The sequence below is a fragment of the Camelus ferus genome, chromosome 13 (genome assembly GCF_009834535.1).
Source record: "Camelus ferus isolate YT-003-E chromosome 13, BCGSAC_Cfer_1.0, whole genome shotgun sequence".
NCBI lineage: Eukaryota > Metazoa > Chordata > Mammalia > Artiodactyla > Camelidae > Camelus > Camelus ferus.
The window spans coordinates 38,530,373-38,547,466 of NC_045708.1; the positions used below are offsets into that span (position 1 = coordinate 38,530,373).

The 17,094-nt window shown below is 55.1% G+C and overlaps 1 protein-coding gene across 6 annotated transcripts in view; it reads right to left on the minus strand.

Annotated features, from left to right (window-relative positions):
- Nucleotides 1–3,948: 3,948 nt before the first annotated feature.
- Nucleotides 3,949–17,094, minus strand: part of GLIS1 (GLIS family zinc finger 1) — a 210,960-nt gene continuing 197,814 nt past the window's right edge. For 5 of the 6 annotated variants that reach the window (XM_032494319.1, XM_032494318.1, XM_032494315.1 and 2 more), the window contains exons 8-11: nt 12,604–12,760; nt 7,651–7,829; nt 6,911–7,078; nt 3,949–4,437 (exon numbers count right to left, since the gene is read on the minus strand). In XM_032494319.1, the coding sequence (XP_032350210.1) occupies nt 4,280–4,437; nt 6,911–7,078; nt 7,651–7,829; nt 12,604–12,760 (662 nt within the window). In that variant the 3' untranslated portion in view covers nt 3,949–4,279. The remainder of the gene's footprint in view (nt 4,438–6,910; nt 7,079–7,650; nt 7,830–12,603; nt 12,761–17,094) is intronic. The other variant, XM_032494320.1, reaches the window with a different exon arrangement.

Below are 17,094 nucleotides of genomic sequence, written 5' to 3' on the forward strand. Positions count from 1 at the left end.
GAGCCACTGCCCCAGGCTTCTCCCACCAACACTCTTCTAGGCCCCCTCTCAGTCTTCCTCTGCTTCTTGGCCCCTGGACCACAGAGAATTAGGTGAGAGTGAGGGAGGAGGGATCACACACAGGAGAGTAAGGAGAGAGAGGAGAAAGCCTCCTTACCTGGAATCAGACCTTGCAGTTTAAAGAGAAAAGGAAAACCAATGATAAATGCTACAGAGGGTGTGGAGAAAAGGGAACCCTCCTACACTGTTGGTGGGAATGTAATTTGGTGCAGCCACTATGGAAAACAGTATGGAGATCCCTCAAAAGACTAAAAATAGACTTACCCTACGATCCAGCAATCCCACTCCTAGATATATATCCAGAGAAAATTCTAATTCAAAAAGGTACATGCATCCGTGTTCATAGCAGCACTGTATACAATAGCCAAGACATGGAAGCAAACTAATGTCCATCAACAGATGACTGTATAAAGGAGATATGGTGTGTCTATATAGAGAGAGACACACACAATGGAATACTACTCAGCCATAAAAGAGTGAAATAATGCCATTCGCAGTAACATGGATGGACCTAGAGATTATCACTCTAAGTGAAGTCAGGCAGAGAAAAAAATTATAATATCACTTAAATGTGGAACCAAAAAAAATGATACAAATAAACTTATTTACAAAACAGAAAGGGACTCACAGACATAGAAAACAAACTTATGGTTACCAAAGGGGAGAAAGAAGAGAGGGATAAATTGGGAATTTGGGATTAACAGATACAAGCTACTATATATAAAATAGATAAACAACAAGGTCCTACCATATAGCCAGCCCCTAGCAGGCCCACTACATTCAATATCTTGTAATAATTATAATGAAAAAGAATACGAAAAAGAATACACATATGTATAGCTGAATCACTGTGCTGTACACCAGAAACTAACACAACATTGTCAATCGACCATGTTTTAATTAATTAAATAAATAGTTAGTTAAAGAGAAAATGGAGGAAAAAGAGAAACAAAGGGAATGAACTGGGAGGAGTAGATAAAGGGAGGAAAGAGAATTGGCGGAGGAAGGAGGGAGAAAGGGGCACTGCAGAGGAATGGTGACACAGGGAGAAGGAAACGGGAGGGAGGAGAGATGAAGGCCAGAGGGACAGGGAGACGGAGGACAGAGGGCCCCGGATGGAGACACAGACCAGGCAGCTGGGGAATCCAGCCAAACTCAGCTTGGCCTGGGTAAAGGCTGGGGCTGTGGTGGCTGTCCAGAGAGGCTGGGCTGGAAGGACAGCATGGTTCCTGTCTCTGCAGGCCTGAGTGGCAGGCCTGAGCACTGTCCCTGCACCCTGGGTGCCCCCGGGCTGACTCAGCCTCATCCTCACCTGGAGGGTCTCCTCAGATGAGAAACAGCACTCCCTCCACCCGACCCTCAGCCCTCCCTGTGAGAGGGTGGGCAGCATTCATGCCTCCTGCAGCTCGGGGCAGGAATCACCGTGTGCTCTGGGATGGCGCAGACTCCTGTGGCAGAGTCGCTGGCACGTGGTCAGGGCTCAGGAGGGGCCGCAGGTCTCGGGGTTTTCTAAGCAAGGGATGAAGACAGCACTAGCTGGGAAGGGGCTCAGGTCCAGCCCCTAGCAGGCCCTGCCCAGGGGCCCCACCAGCTGCTGCACTCACCTTGGACCAGGAAGGTCCCTGCAGGCTCGGGGCATCAGGGCTGAGGGTCCCTGGAGGGTGCCGAGGAGAAGCGGAGGCTCTGAGGGGACCCCAGCAGGGGAGGGGAGTAATCATGTTGACAGCTCATGGTCGCTCAGGAAAGCTACGATTTGCCGGGCTGTACTGTGGGCCAGCTCTGGGCACCCACCTGGTCTCCAGCTCACTTGTCTGTCTTTTCTCTCTCTCTCTCCTTTGTTCCTTTTGCCTTTGTCTCCTTTTCTCCCTCTCTCTTTCTGAAACTAAATGGGATCCAACTGCCAGCTCCCTGTGTGTTCTCCTGCTCAAGACTCAGCCCTTTTCATTATTAATAGAAATATGTCCTCATTGTACAGCTTCATTCTGCTTATCTGGAGTGGATTAAGTGCTCACAATGACATGCAGTATTGATTCCTGAGCATCCCTGTTAAAGGAATTTTGCCATGTCCTAATTAGTTCCATAAAGCCAGTGGGGGATGGAACTGGGAGCAAGGGGACCCTGGGTGGGAGTCAGGCACCTTCGGTCCCCATCCCATATGCTGATGTGCTGAGTGACTTTGGGCCTGTTTCTCCCTGCTGGGGGCTTGGACTGGCCTTCCCTGGGAGGCTGGGGCTGGCAGAGGAGGTGGGAGCCAGGTCACTCTGAGTCTTCCACGGGTCAGAGGTGCGGTGGGTGAGAGCATGTGCTCTGGAGCCCGAGGCCCGGGTTTGGATCTTGGCCCTACCATCTGTGGGCTGTGCCGCGAGGGCAAGTGACTTAACATCACCGGCCCTCAGTCTCTGCGTCTGTAAGATGGGAGCTGTCAATCTGGCTCTGGCAGGAAACAGATGGTCCTCTCAGTCTGGGGCAGCTGAGGAGGGTTTAATGAAGGGACTCCATGCAAGGGTGTCAGCAGGATGTCAGGCAGACAAGGGACAATGCAGTGTCCTGACTTTCCTAAGAGTGTGAGCAATTCCAGGGCCAGTCCCTGCTTGAAAGAGAAGGATGGAGCCGTGTGAGAGGCCCTTGACCTTCAGTGGAAGACACAGCCTGCCAGGGACCCTCCCACTCTCCCTCCTGCCACGCTGGGGTCCTCACTGGCTGGAGCCAGCCAGGAGACAGTGAGAAGGGAGCACCGGAGATAGTCCCCACAGGTTGGCCCTGGACACAGAGCAGGTCAGGGAAGCACCTGGGGGTGAACAGGCATTGGTGAACTGAACTGGGAAGCACACGCAGGCCTGGTGCAGAGGGGCACTCACATGGTTACGCACCACCCCATCCTCCCTAGACTCTGGGGAGGGACCAGGCATACATCACAGGTTCTGTCCCCACCTGGCTGAGTGGCCTCTCTGAATCCCAGTCCCCTCTCTACAAAGAAGGAGTTGACTAGCGCTTTCCATCTAGCTTTGCCCAGCCAACCTGGCCACGTGGTACAAAGGGGTCTCCCTTTGACCTGGGTTTGAATCCTGGCTACTCCGCTCACCTAGAGGGGGATAAAAAGACCCTCCACAGGGCTGCTTCCAGAGTGGTGGTGGTGGTGGTGGGGAGGGCCCAGTATATAGGAGGTGTGTGGTAAACGTGACCTCTCTGGCTTTGTTTCACTTCAGCAGTGACACAGCGGGAATTCTCCTTGAGGATTTTTCTTTACCAGGTGACTTTCAAGGTGATATGGTGAGACTTGACACTGCCCACAGGCCTGGGTGGTGAGAAGGGATGCAGGCAGGGGAGGGGGGCAACCCCGTGGGAGGTGGGAGCCTTGGTGCCCTCAGAACTGGTCTCCTCGCCCCTCCCTTCTGGACCACTCAGGGTGGGTGGGGCTCTATGTACAAAGGATGCTCTCTGCAGCCCCGCCCGCCTGCAGGGACCCTGCCTCTGCCCCTTGCCTCCTGGAGGCTGTTCAGGCTCTGTCCTTGGAAGGCCTGCCCTGCCCTCCCCTGGCCTTCCCTGTTTACCCAAAGCCAGTGCCAGAATTGAAGCATATTTTTCCACCAGCTGAGGAGTCAGTGCAGAGAGCAAAGGTCTGGGTCATACTGGGATTCCAATTTCAGTCCCAGTCTTGGTCTGCTCGCCTGCCAATGGGGATGAGCCTGCCTTTCAGTGAGGTCCTGGGACCGGTGCCGGTGTCTGTTAGCACGTGGTGGGGGCCACGTGATGCCCCCACCCCCGCTGAAGGAATCGGAGGACGGAGCTGGTTTCCACACCCTGGCTCTGCTACGCACTCCTCTACCACTCTCCTGCTCTTGGCCTCTAGACTGAATTACAAAGCAGAACCAGGCCCCCAAGTCTCATTTCCAGTTTTTAATGTTTTTCTTGTAAAACCAAAAATATAAAACTGGCAGGGGAATGGAAAACAAATTCTGTACATTTTATATACACGAGGTCTGTGATTTCAAAACCATTGGGTAGAGAAAAGGAAGACACAGTCAAGGGATGTCACAGGTCACGGATCCTGACGGGCACCTCTGAGCGCCCAGCTGGGGCTCAGACGATCACTCCCGGTGAGCGCTGGACCCGCCGCAGAGCCGGCTGCTCAGGCTGGGTGCCCGGAGGCTGGGGACAGACAGTGGGTGGGCAAGGTAGCGTCCGTGGTGGAGGGCAGGCAGGTGTGGGCGGCATTCCTTCAGGTGTCTGTGTAGATGGAGGGGATGTGACTCAGGCAGTGGTCAAAGGCCCCATTGGGGAAGAAGCCACAGTCCTCGGGGCCACTGGACACGACGTCTTCAGATGGCTGCTGCGGCAGCGCTGCGGGGCACGGGGCCTCGGCCAGGGCCTCGTAGCCTGTGGGTGTCGGGGGGACAGGGTCCAGGCTGGAAAACTCAGGGGCTGTTTCTTGTCATCTTTCCCCAGCTCCCAGACCCCGCCCTCCCGCCTGGGGTCCCGCCTGGGGTCCCTCCTCACAGCGTCCCCTCAGCAGGGCCTGCGCCGAGCCCTCTGCTCCTCCAGCTAGGGGAGCTGGTAGGCGGGTGGGCAGGAAAGGGGCTTGGAAGGAGGCTCCCCTAGGCCTTGCAGCCCCAAGGCCTAGGGAGGCAGTTGAGGAGACAGGAAGCGGACAGTCCATCACCCAGTGCTGGACTGTGGGACAGAATGTGGCGGGGAGGAGAGGTCAGGGTGCAGACATCACAGCTTTTGCCCTCAGGAGCTGGCCCCCTCCTGGCAGAAGGACCCCAGCCCACCCCCACCCTTTCAGGTTTCTTTGCCTCAGTAAATATAAAATATCCAAAGAAGGGCACCAGCACTCCACTGGGCATTTACCAAAGGCTCATTTAAACTGTATCTCACTTAAGCTTCACAACAATCCTAGGAGGTGGGATTCATTATCCCATTTTACAGCTGAGAAGACAAGCTCAGAGAGGGCAAGACACTTGCCCCAGGTCACAGTAAGTGGGAGAACTGGGATCTGAACCCAGATCCATCTGGCTCTGAGACACCCGATTCTTCCATTGGACACACTGTCTCTGGGGTGGGGGCCCAAAACCTAGGATGGACCTGGTGAGGTCATTTTACCCAGTCTCAGCCCTAAGGGCTGCTGTCATGAATTCGTGTAGCCTGAGAGGTGGGTCTCGGTCCTCCTGTCTGTGTAGTGGGATCAGACCAAACTCCTCCTCAGGCCCCACGGCCCCACCTGGTTGGTCTGGATTCAGTCCTGTGAGTCTGTTCTCAGCTTGGCAGAGGAGGTGTGAGCAAAGGCGCTGGACGCTGGGCTGCCACTCAGACAGCAGAAGAGAGGGGGGGTCAAAAGAACCTCCTAACCCGGTGTACAGGCAAGGAAGCTGCCTCTCGCCTCTCCTCAGAGCTACTTATTTCAGGCCTTGCTGCCGAACCAAGAAATCCCATCTAGGGCTGGGTGGGGCCGGGAGGACGCGATGGCGAGAACCAGCAGTGCTGGGGACAGTGGCAGGTGCCTACTCGTGCACTGTGTGAGCAAACATGGAACATGCCCACCATCCCCGCACACCTGCGATCAGGCACACATCTGCCTCTGGCGCGTGTGTGTGACGTGTCCACTCACAGAGTATGTACACTGTACCCAAACACACAGCCACACACCTGCACACAAGCACGCTCATCTGAATTGGCCCAAACATGCTAATACACAACCATGCACACACACGTGTGCACACAAAGAGGGGGTCACGGGACGAGGACACACGAGTGCACAGACGGCATGAACACCAGCACAAGCACAATGTGAGCACACATGCAGACGTGAGCCCACGTGGCTGGTGAGCTCCTTACGCGCTTACAGGCTCACACTGCCTGGAGCCCACCGTGCTGGTCCTACATGCACGTGCGCACACAGACGTGCCCCGCAAACACATGCAGAAAGAAGACACGTGCAGACCCGGGAGTGTGTGTGTGAGCAGGAGCACATGGGCCCACACAGATGACCACAGGTTTGTGTGTGCCGGCTGTGGTGCGGCCTCATTGCTTGTCCCCGGTCCTTATCTCTCCCCACAGCTGCACACATCCAGAGCTACCCAAGCGGCCTCTGGGGCAGGGTCTGAGGCTCCCTGTTGTCTGGTACCCCACCATCCTGCCTGGGCCTTGTAGCTTCAGCTAGATCTGGGCCCTGAGGTGTAGGGTGGGCTTGGCTTGGGGAATTCTTTAATTAATTAATAGTTTGCTTTTTATTGAAGTAATAAACCATAATGGCTTGGGGAATTCTGGTACCACCCATCTGGTGCCTCCGCTCTGACCAGACCTGGCCCTGTGGCCTGAGCCTGATTTCACTCGGGTCGTGCACAGGCCTCCCCTCTCACTGGACTTCTCCACCTCATCCGGGGGCATTACCTGCGGAAGGCCCAGGGCCCTGAAGGGTTCATAGATGCAGCCTAAGGAACAAGCACAACCTCTAGACTCTGTCCCTTCCTAGCAGTGTGGCCTCTGTGGGCCTCGGTTTCCTCATCTGTTAAATGGGGATCAGTATTTGTCTCATTCCCCACTGTATCCCCAGGGTCTACAACTGGGCCTGGCACACAGTAGTTGCTCAATAAGTATTTAAAGGGAAACATCAGCTAGACTGGGAGCTCCTAGTCTGGTTCTCCTCTGTGAGTGTGGAAGGAACACCGACGCTGGGGTCAGGCGGGCTGCAAATCCTAACTCTGCAGGGTCCTGAGCCTTTAGCCCCTCCTCTGTAAAGTGGGGACGACCCTACCTCATCAGACTGTCCTAAGGCTGCGGGACAATATGTACAAAGCACATATTGGCCTTGGTGGGCACTCAGGGAGAGGAGGCATGCAGGTGGGCTTACCTGTGGCAGCTAAAGGGGCACTGAGGCTGTGGTAGCCATTGGGCCGCAGGGGGTTGAAACCATGGGCCTCCCCGGCTAGTCCATCCCCGCAGGCTGCCTGCTCGGCCGATCGGTAGCAGTCACCATAGGGGAAGCAGTTCTGGATGGAGTGGAAGCTGCCCTGGTAGCCTGCAGAGGGAGGCGGCAAGAGCTGCATTCAGAGCGGGAACGTGCCGGGGGCAGGGAGGGGACCGTCCCGGCTGTGCCGCTCAGTTCCCTCCACTGGGCCGTTGGCATGGTGGGGTGCATGAGAGAAGAGAGCCCCAGGGTGGAGAAGGTGCTGAGAGCCTAGTCCCCTTTCCCAGCTGTGCCCTGTCCTGGAGGAGGTTGGGCGAGGTGGTCTCACGTGGTCGACAGTGCTTGGAGGGAAGGGACCGTGGGCCCTCAACCCTCCTCCACTCAAGATACCCCATCACTCACTGTTCCTCCAAGTGGCAGGCCATTCCCACCCTAGCCCCGCCCGACGCTGTTCCCTTTGACGCCTTGTGATGGAACAAACTCTTCCTTACTCCTCAGGACTAATTTCCTCCAGGAAGTGCCCCCCACTAGGCATGTTAGGTCACCCGTCTCTCAGCTTCTCCCAGTGCCCACCATCATTCCAAGTGGAGACCAGGAGAGCAGGGCAGGGTCCCCTTACTCTTGGGAAGCCTGAGTGGGGGTCAGCAGGTGTATGTAGAGAGGGCCCCTCGGCGAGAGCTTACCTTGTGGGCTGGGCAGCGGCTGGGGTGGAGGGCTCTGGAAGGGCGGGTAGGGCGGCTTGCTGGGGAGGGTGGGGAAGGCCTGGCCCCCAGGAGAATGGCTCTGGGAGGAAGGTGGCAGTGGCGGTGGCCCAAGCCCCTTCAGTGGGCTGACCATGGGCGGGAGGAGGCCTGGTCCCAACCTGGAGAGAGCAGGGATGGCCATCAGCAGGAGGGGCCAGAGGTGTGACTGCCACTGCTTGTTCCCCTCCAGCAACAGAAAGCTCACTAGCTGACCTGCTCTAACGTACAACAACGCAGTTAGAAGACAAAGCTTTTATTTCTGATTAAGTTCAAACAGTAATTAAAATTTTAAGTCCTATAAGCTTTAGAGTCCAGAGGAACCCAGTAAAGAAAAACTTCTATCCCATATTTAGGACTGACAGTCAGCAAGGACCACTGGTTATAAGCACGACCTTTGGAGTCAACAGAACTGTGTTTAAAACCCCATCTGCTCTCACTGGCCATGTCACTTTGGGCAAAATGCTAAGGTCTCCGAGCCTTGGTTTCCTCACAGGGTTGCTGTGTTCTCCACGTGGCAACGCTACTGCAACTCTTACCCAGGCCCAAATACCAGCTACCCCCGCTGGGTCTGTGCACCCTAAGTGTGTGTGCCGCCCCCACCATCTGCAGGATGAGCCCAGGAACGGCCCCACTGAAAGCCGGGGGAGCTCCCTAGGAGAACACCCCACAGCACTAACCGCCACCGTTCACTCACGGAGTCTCTGTCTTGCCCCAGGCCCCATGAGAGATGTTCACAGATCAGAGACGTTGCCCAGGTTAGTCCCAGCCATACTGCACTGACCTCATGGGCTATGGTGAGAGTAAAATTAAGTAAAGCAATGTGGACAAAGCACCCAATATGATGTCAGATGCATTCTTAGCTACTAAGAGAATCATCATCATCATTATCAAGAAGGGAAGGAAAACTAGCAGTTAGGTCTGATGTCTAAGTTGGCCTTTATTCCCCTGCACAGTGTGCTTTTAGGGACCTTCTGTCTCCATCTCTTGCCATCTCTCCTCCACTTGCACACATCCTGTGATGGGGGACTCACCACCTCCCTTCATACAAGCCTGAAGGGGCACAGCCTGGAGCCCGTGCTCCCTGGAAGCTCATGTTCTGAAACGAGCCTGCAGCACTGCGAGCCGTGCAGTCACCCTGGACCAGGCTGAGCCAGAGTGGGCCATCTAACCAGACTGCACGTCACTGGACACCAAGTTCCTTCCTCATGATGCCTTCCTGAGCCTCTGAGGTCTATTCACAGAAACAAAAATAACCCTGGGGTCAGGGAGACATGGGGGCTTTTGGGATGGGGCTGAAGGCTCACGTCTGTGACGCATTTATGTGCATTAAAGAGAGAGGGAGAGTGAGGGCTCAGAGTCTTTCTTTTCTTGTTTGTATCAATGGATATGTTGGACCATCCATGTTAGGATACCCTACAAACTCAACGTCACAGCTACCGGTGGCCTTTTCAGGCTGGGCTTACTACCCTCACCACCCCTCTAAGACACGAGGAGGTGTTCAAGACACAACAGCGCCTCTCTCTGAGGGAAGCAGGACTGTCTCAAAATGGGGAAAGGAGACTTGGGGAGAGGTTGGAGGGCTTCACGTCTGCAGCTCTGCAGGGTCCCCATCCGGTCCCTCTAACCTGGGCGTCCTGTTGTCACTGCCCCTGTGATGACACCGCACTGTCATCAGTCCTACGTCTGGGACCCCCGCCACTGTGAGTGCGCTGAAGACAGCAGGAGGGGCTCTCTGTGCCAGGTCCTTGGTCCCTGCCAGCATCTACAATACACTGGAGGTACACGCCAGCCTTCTTAAGTTAATGAACTGAATCCCATCAAGGGTCCACGAATTATCATTATCATCACTGTTAATATTTTTAGAGACCTGTCTCACTGGGCCATCAGGTGGGTCTACAACTATGCTCTATAAACTGTGGAGGGCTGTGCACAAGCCATGTGTCCTCATAACCCGTTCTCCTGGCTGAGGCTGGGCCCAGGCATGGCCAGAGGGTGGGCCCTCCTCCTTCGAGCCTGCTGCATGGTCCCTGCCGGTCTTATGGCCACCCCATCCTGGCACCCACACCCCAGCTCTTCCCTGACTTCCTATCCGTCCCTCCCCTGGGAGCCCCTGCAGGGCAGGGCCTGGCCCCACCCTCTCAGTCACTCCATGCTCAGCACCAGGCCTGGCACACCGCAGACAGCTGATAAATACTAACAAATGGGTTTCTGAATCACTCAGCTACAAAACCCAGAGATTAACAGCACTGCAGACTTAAGGAGAACCAGATCTGATGGGGAAAAAACATGCATTTTCAAAGTTTGTTTTTCCTGTCTCTAACCTGCCATAAATTCACATTTGCCACCTTCACAGCCAGTGAAATTAAACAGAACACGACTCTCCACAGCAGACGTGAAGGCTGAGATTCTGCTGCTCTACCTGACGCTTTAAAAGGAGAAAAGCTCATCTGGAGCTCCTCTTCTGAGTCATGCAAATGATCCCTAAATCAAATATTTTTGCTTCAATTGGAACCTATAAAAATTAATATAAAACCTCACTGGCCTGGCAGACTAGGGCTTCATACCTTGCACAGGGCCAGGGAGAAAAAAAACCACCCTTTTGGGAGTCTTCTCTGAGCCAGGGTAAATAAATTTGGTCATGAAGTCAGGCCCTCTTAGCATATTTTTGAGTGAATCAGATAATCCTGTCAAGCTATTTAACGTCCCAGCAAACCACCGGGGAGCCGCGAGTGGCCTTCCCTGTTGACTTTGGCAGGAAGGGGAGGCTGAAGGCCTCCCCCCACCCTTCCTTGCCTCTTCTCAGCGGCTAAGAAAAGAAACCCATTCAAGCTGGGCCTGGGCCTGGTGTCAGGCATGAGAGCCCTTCTCGGGAACCCCGGGGGAGCCTGGGCGCCTGGCTGGTGGGGACGGCTCACGCCCTCGCTCCTGCAGGCGCGGGTGGCCAGTGGGGCTGGGGGTCCCGTCTTGGTCTTGTCATCACTCTGCTTCTCGCGGCAGGAATTCTTGACGGGCACTTATGTAGGCGGCAGGCAGGTGATGAATGAGGCGGAGCAGAGTGCACAGGCCTGCGTGGGGAAAGGCCTCTGTGGTTTATTTTTCTTTGGTCAGAGATGTTTTTGGGCTGGCTGGTGGGTGAGCAGGTGGCCTGAGGCGGTGGGTGCATGGGTGTGGGGGGCAGGGGGCTAGGTATACGGGACCTGTACCGGGTGACATGTACAACGTCAGGCACATGTAGCTGATCCTCACCCCTTCCTAGAGGAGGGTATTTTCATGCCCGTTTAACAGAAGAGGAAACTGAGGCCCGGGGAAGGGTTGGTTTTCCGGGTCCCACTTTGCACCTCATCAGGTGTCCTCTCTGTAGCTCTAGCTCCACTCACAACCAGTCTTCCCCGCTCCAGGAACACCCAGGGCACACCCTGCATACCCAGGGCCCGTCCAGCTTATTCATGTCACTAACGCCTTCTGGGCGTTCTTCATCCCTCCCTGCCAGCACTGGCTCAGGCTGCCAGCCACCCACCCCGGATCCTGCAGTCCAGCCCCACACTGCAGGCTGTGTATTCTCAACCCTAAACCTGACCTGCTCACCCTTCAGAGTCCTGTCACAGGTCCTGTGATCTGGCCCTGGTGACCTCTCTCCTGAGCTTGTCACCCCACATGAAGGTTCAGGTTTCCCAGAGCACACCAAGCTCTCACCATGCCTGCCTACGCTCTGGCTGCTCCTTCCACGCAATCTCTCCAATCAGCCAACTCCTACTTAACCTTGGAGGCCTGGCTTAACACCACCTCCAAGAAGCCTTCCTTGACAGCGTCCCCTAGCGCACTGGGTTCTTCTCTGAGCTTGCACATCCCCTTCCTTGAAGTGCTTCCTTCCCTGAGGGCACTTGCTCCGTGGTCAATCCCTGCAGGTCTGTCACAGTGAGCTTCATTCACCAGGGCTGAGGTCATCAGTGGTCCCAGCACTGGGCCCAGGGCCCTGCCCACATCAGGGACTCAATAATTGGACATCAAATGAATGGATGAGTGAGTAGCAGGAGGAGCCCAGTCAGGAGTCCTGGACAACAAGTTTGGTGATGAACTCAGGCTGGCAGCCCCAGGCACAGGCAGGCCAAGGCCAATGCTACTGCCCTGAGGAGGAAGGGCAGGGGGAGAGGGAAGGCGCTGGGGCCAGGCCTTGGGGGACAAGTTTGATCAAGTCCTGTTGACGGTAAGCAAAAGTGGCAGGGAGGGCAGGCGGTGGGGCTGCGAGGCCTCCCTCTGCCCGTTTGCAAGGGAAACAGACTTCCGAAGCATTAGGGCCCAGCAATTAGCACATTCGCCCTTTCCAGCCAATTAAGTGGTCACAAGGGGAACCACATGGAATGCAGGAGGAGGCCCCCCTCCCTGCAGTGATCCTGCAGCAAGGGCTCCTGGACAGCCCCAGCAGGCCGGGCAATGGTCACAGCCACAGTAGCCAGAAGTGGGGGCGAGGCCCCGGTGGGCATCTCTGGAGTGGGCAGTGGGCAGCCTGCTCACCAAATACATGGTGCAAACCAAAGAGCAGTCAGAGTGAGGCGCCCAAGGAGGCCTGGGTGTGGCAGCCCAGAATGCAGGGTCAGGTGAGGATAAAGCATCTTCCCAGGGCCGCCCGGACAGGGGAGGAGAGGGCGCAGGAGGCAAGGCATCAAGAAGCCCAGGTGCTAATATCATCCACATGGTAGGGTTACTATGAGGCACTGATGAAACTGTGCTCAGCGAGTGTTTGGTACACAGCACAGTACACTGTCAGTGCCGCATAATGTTGGCTATTTTTATTATCAGTAACAACCATTCAGTGTGTGGGGCACCTGCCCTCACCTGCCGCCCATGCAGGTGCCCACTTGCTATCCTGGAGGAGGACTGGCTTGCTGTACGTACCCATCCCTGGTGCTCTCAGCCGTGGGTAGAGGGGACAGATGGTGGTGGGAACTGGTGGTGGCATCCAGTGGGTGGTGTCTGGAAGGGACATCGTGCAGAGGGGGCAGGATGCCTGATGCCAGCCCATTATGGGGGGTGATGGAGCCAGGATACACGCCTGCAGGGAAGCAAAGAAATATCACTGGGCTTCAGCCACTCGCTAGACATGGCTGTGGATGCCCCAGGAGCTGTGTGCCTGCTTATGGAGAGAGAAAGACAAGAAGGGAAACCAGTGAGGCTGTATTCATAGGTTAGGAGTCCTAAAGGGGGAGACGATGGCCCCACTTTGCTCTGTTCATGCCGTGGCTGCTGGGCTGTGTTCAGGGCCGAGGTCTATGCAGAGAGCAGAGGTGGGCTGACGAGGGGCGTCAGAGGCCTGCAGTGGTCAGGCTGTGTGTGTGTGTGTGTGTGTGTGTGTTTACTGAGGCGAGGGTTGAATGCAGCAGGAGGGCTCAAATCCCTATTCTGGGAAAGAAGGGGCTCGCTCTGCATAGCTCCAGGAGGAGACAGAGACCTTGGGGTGAAGAGAAGCTTGAGAGAAGCAGACTCTAGCTCAGGGCTCAGAGCCGCTGCCGGGTAACAGGCTACCTTTGAGGAAATGAGCTGCCTATCCCCAGAGACATGCAAGCAGAGCCTGGATGTCCGCTGTGAGGGGTTCCAAAGAAAGGACGACTGTGCAAGCTGGCCTGGGAGACTCAGAAGGGATGCCATGGATGATCGTGTAGGCTGTACACTGCACAAGGGTCCTGACTGAGGAGAGGAGTTACCATGCTCTAGTCTTAGATTCTAAACCTCGAGAAGACACCTACAGGGTGACATCACCTTTTATCACCTTTTACTCCCAAGGGTCTTACCCTTGTTAAGAAAACAGGTGGACTAATGAGTCCAATGGGGACACTAGGTCAGTCAGATGTTGCTCCAGGGGCCCAATGGCGGGTCTGAGAGTAGTTACTGAGGTCAGTGCTTCCTTCACCAAGGAACCCCAATTAGAGGCGAGAATGAACTCCTACTCTGGGACTGGAGCCTGCGAGGGTCACAGCAAGGGTGGCAAATTTTTGATGTTCTTTATTTTATGGGGAAAAAATGAAGCCAATTTTGTATCCCCTCTTTAATCTGGCTATGTTGATTTGAATTTTAATAGAAACTCACATCATTTTCCCCGAAATCAACTCAAGTTGATGCCCTGGGAGGACTCCGTGGACCCCAGAGCCGCACCCAGAGCTGCACTGACACACTGCCCATTCTGACTGGTCAGCTGCTGTGCTCTGAGCATCACCCTAGTTATTATGAACCCAGACCCAACGCTCTTATCACCTCATAAGGACCATCTGAGAATACACCACGCTCTTTTCCTGGATGTGGTAAAGGAGGAACTTTTACCTTCTCAGGTGGTTGGGTTTCCAAGGCTAGCTCATCCTAGGCTGGCCCTTCTGGCCCAGGCTGCAATTCAGGGAGCTACTACCAGGAAATTGAGCAGGGATGGGGCAGGGATTGCAAGCTCAATGCCATAGGTGGCACAACTGGGAGTAAAATAAGTGAAATGGCAGGGGTTGCAATAGGGAGCAGTGGGGACTGTGGCACTACACAGTTTGTAGACCAAACAGTTTGCAACCCCTGGCCTAGAGTTAGAGCGACAAACATCCTATGGATGGGTTACATTAGGTGAAATTCTACTCTTACAATAACTGTGAATAATAGCTAATTAAGAATACACTATATGCCAAGCTCTTTTCCCACACTATCTAGTTTAAGCACGTCAACAACCGTCAACAGGGGGGATAAAATGATCCCATTTTAAGATGAAGAAACTAAGTCTTAAGAACTTCAATGATTCATCAAAAATCACGCAATGGGCAGCTATCAGGCCTTCCAAGTAACACCAGTGATACCAAGAGAAAATCCACTTAAAGCCAGGCCCAGGAAATGGCCAGGGGCTGCAGCTCAGGCTGTGGCCTGGATGTCTGGCTGTGGGCCTCTGCCCAGGCTTCACTGCGGGCTGGCTGTGAGACCCAGGCTCTGAATGGGCTCTTGAGAGCCCTCTGCCTCCTGCCCTAGTCCTTCCCCTTCCCTGTCTCGGGGACCTCTGCTCACATCCATCTGCTGCCTCCCTCAGCCACACACCCCTCCTGGCGTGGGCAGGGAGGCAATGGAGGGGACTTCTGTGGCGGGAGCCTGGCTCAGCACTGCTCATGGTTTGCTCCACTCACCACTCTCCATAGCACCTCCTCACCTGCCATCTTGAACCAATTTGGGGGCCTGACAGCTAGGAAGGCCTAGAATCCTGGTAAATCCTGCTCCCTCTCCCTCAGCCGTGCTGGCCTCATGCTTTTCACGTCCTCACTGCTGCCCAACATGTCACCTGGGTCAGCTGAAGGAGGCCTGCCAGATATGCTCCTGAAGAGAGCCGGTCTTTCCGGGCGAGAGACCAGCTGGCGGGAGCCTCCTCCAGTCAGATGACGAAGTTCAATGTTGTCCTCACCCCTCTGTTCTGGACTCTTCTGTCCACACTCGTTGAATCTGTCCCATTTTCTCCTGCCTTTGCCCTGCCCTGGTCCAGGTCCCTGTGTGTACAGCCCCCTAAGGATGAACACGTGGTGGGCGACTCGGTGTGCGAACCAGGCACGTTGAACACGTGAACAGATGGTGGGCGGGAACAAGGGAACCACTGCCTCTTGAGGAGCAGCGGGAGCGGGGCCGCCCTGGGGCCTGCCTGGCCTCTCCCCAGGATGCACTACTTCGGGCTGTAAATCAGCGTCATCAATCATCAGCCGTGAGCGCTTAACCTCTGGCCCTAACATCTGTTCCCAACCATGCCTCAGGCGTCTGCGGTAGGGTCTGCAGAACCTGGCAGCTGAATCCCAGGGGGACCTAGGACTCCTGGGTTTGCCTGGTGGGTCCTTCTTCTCCCCACTGCGCTGGAAGCAGCTGGAGGACAGGGACCAGCACAGAGCCTGGCACACAGCAGGTGCGCAGTACGGTGAGGTGTGGCACTGGCGGTTTGGTTAAGGACACAGCCTACAGCCAGACAGCCGGGGTTCAGACCTGCCTCTGCCATTTACTGGTTGTGGAGCCTCAGCAAAAAGTCACTTAAGTGCTCAAGGCCTCCATTTCCTCATCTGGAAAAGAGCACACTCACACGCACTTTATGAGGCTGACGAGAGGATTATGCCAGTTCACACGTACACGTGTAGTCCCTAGAACAGCTCCTGGTCAGTGAATGTTGGCTGTAGTGTTACTATGAGACAGATGAGTAAATAGTGACTCTTCTCCTTCACCATGAGCAACAATGATATGATAAAATTCCTCGTCACACCGGGTTTATACAAGTGATCACAATCACATCTGTTGTCACAGCAGGTCTGGGGTGGGGGAGAAACTGAGGCTCAAGGCAGGGGAGACACCACTCACTGTCAGAGCAGGCCTGCGCAGGCCTGGTATCGCCTGCCCCTCCCGCCCGTGACACTGCCTCAGTGACTTCATTCCTCATCTGTAGCCCGGGCTCACTGGGGATTGAATGAGATGATGTTTGTCAAGTGACTGGCCCAAACCGGTGTTCAAGAGATGGTTACTACTGGACCTGGCCCCTCTCCCCGGGACAAGCCCTGGGCTGGTATCTGGGAGATCAGGCTCCCAACCTGGATCTGTTGCTGACTTTTCGGATGGCCTTGGGTCAGTCCTTTTCCTGCCCAGACCTGAGTCCTCCAAGGATAAGAATGATGCGGCTGCAGGACCTCTGTCCCAGGGCAGCCTTTGCTCATCAGTCAAAGCCTTTCTTCCTGTTGAGCCTCAGAATCCTTCTCAACACAAGAGCTCCAGACACAAGAGCTGGGACTTGAGATGCAAACCTCATCCCTAGGCTGAGTCTCCCTAGGGTCCCTTCTCATTCTACTATTTCAGCAACTCTGATCCTGTGAGAGGCAGCCCATGGCAGAGGGGCCCCCTAGCTGGAGAGAGGTGGGTGTGGTCCCTCCTCCATGGGCCCATCCTGCTGGGATGTCCTCGCCCTTGTGAATCTGTTTGAGCACAGGCCCTAGAGAAAGGCAAGACACCTTCTCTTCCTGAGGCGGTTTAGTTAAGTGTTTTGACACAGTTTTAAATCTGCTACAGTTTTAAATCTGCTGCAGCTTTAACGTTGAGGGGAAAGAATTTTTTAAAAAACTAGAAAATAAAAAATGTTTAAAATGGTTGGAGTAATTCAAGAAATCCCGGAGGGTGGGAAGAACTTTCTGCTCTGATACTGTGGTTTCTTTGGGGGATAGGGTAGGGGCATAACACAAGTATTGTCAGCTGGAATCCACAGGACACACTACCCTTTTCTGGGCTGGATTCCCAAGCAGCCAGGAATCCCTGCTGGGGCCTGAGACCTGCTCCGTGGCCCGCGTCTGCTGGGAGGGACAGGCAGGCTGCCTCAGCTGGACCAAAGGCTCTGAGCGTCCAGATGGATGGGCTACA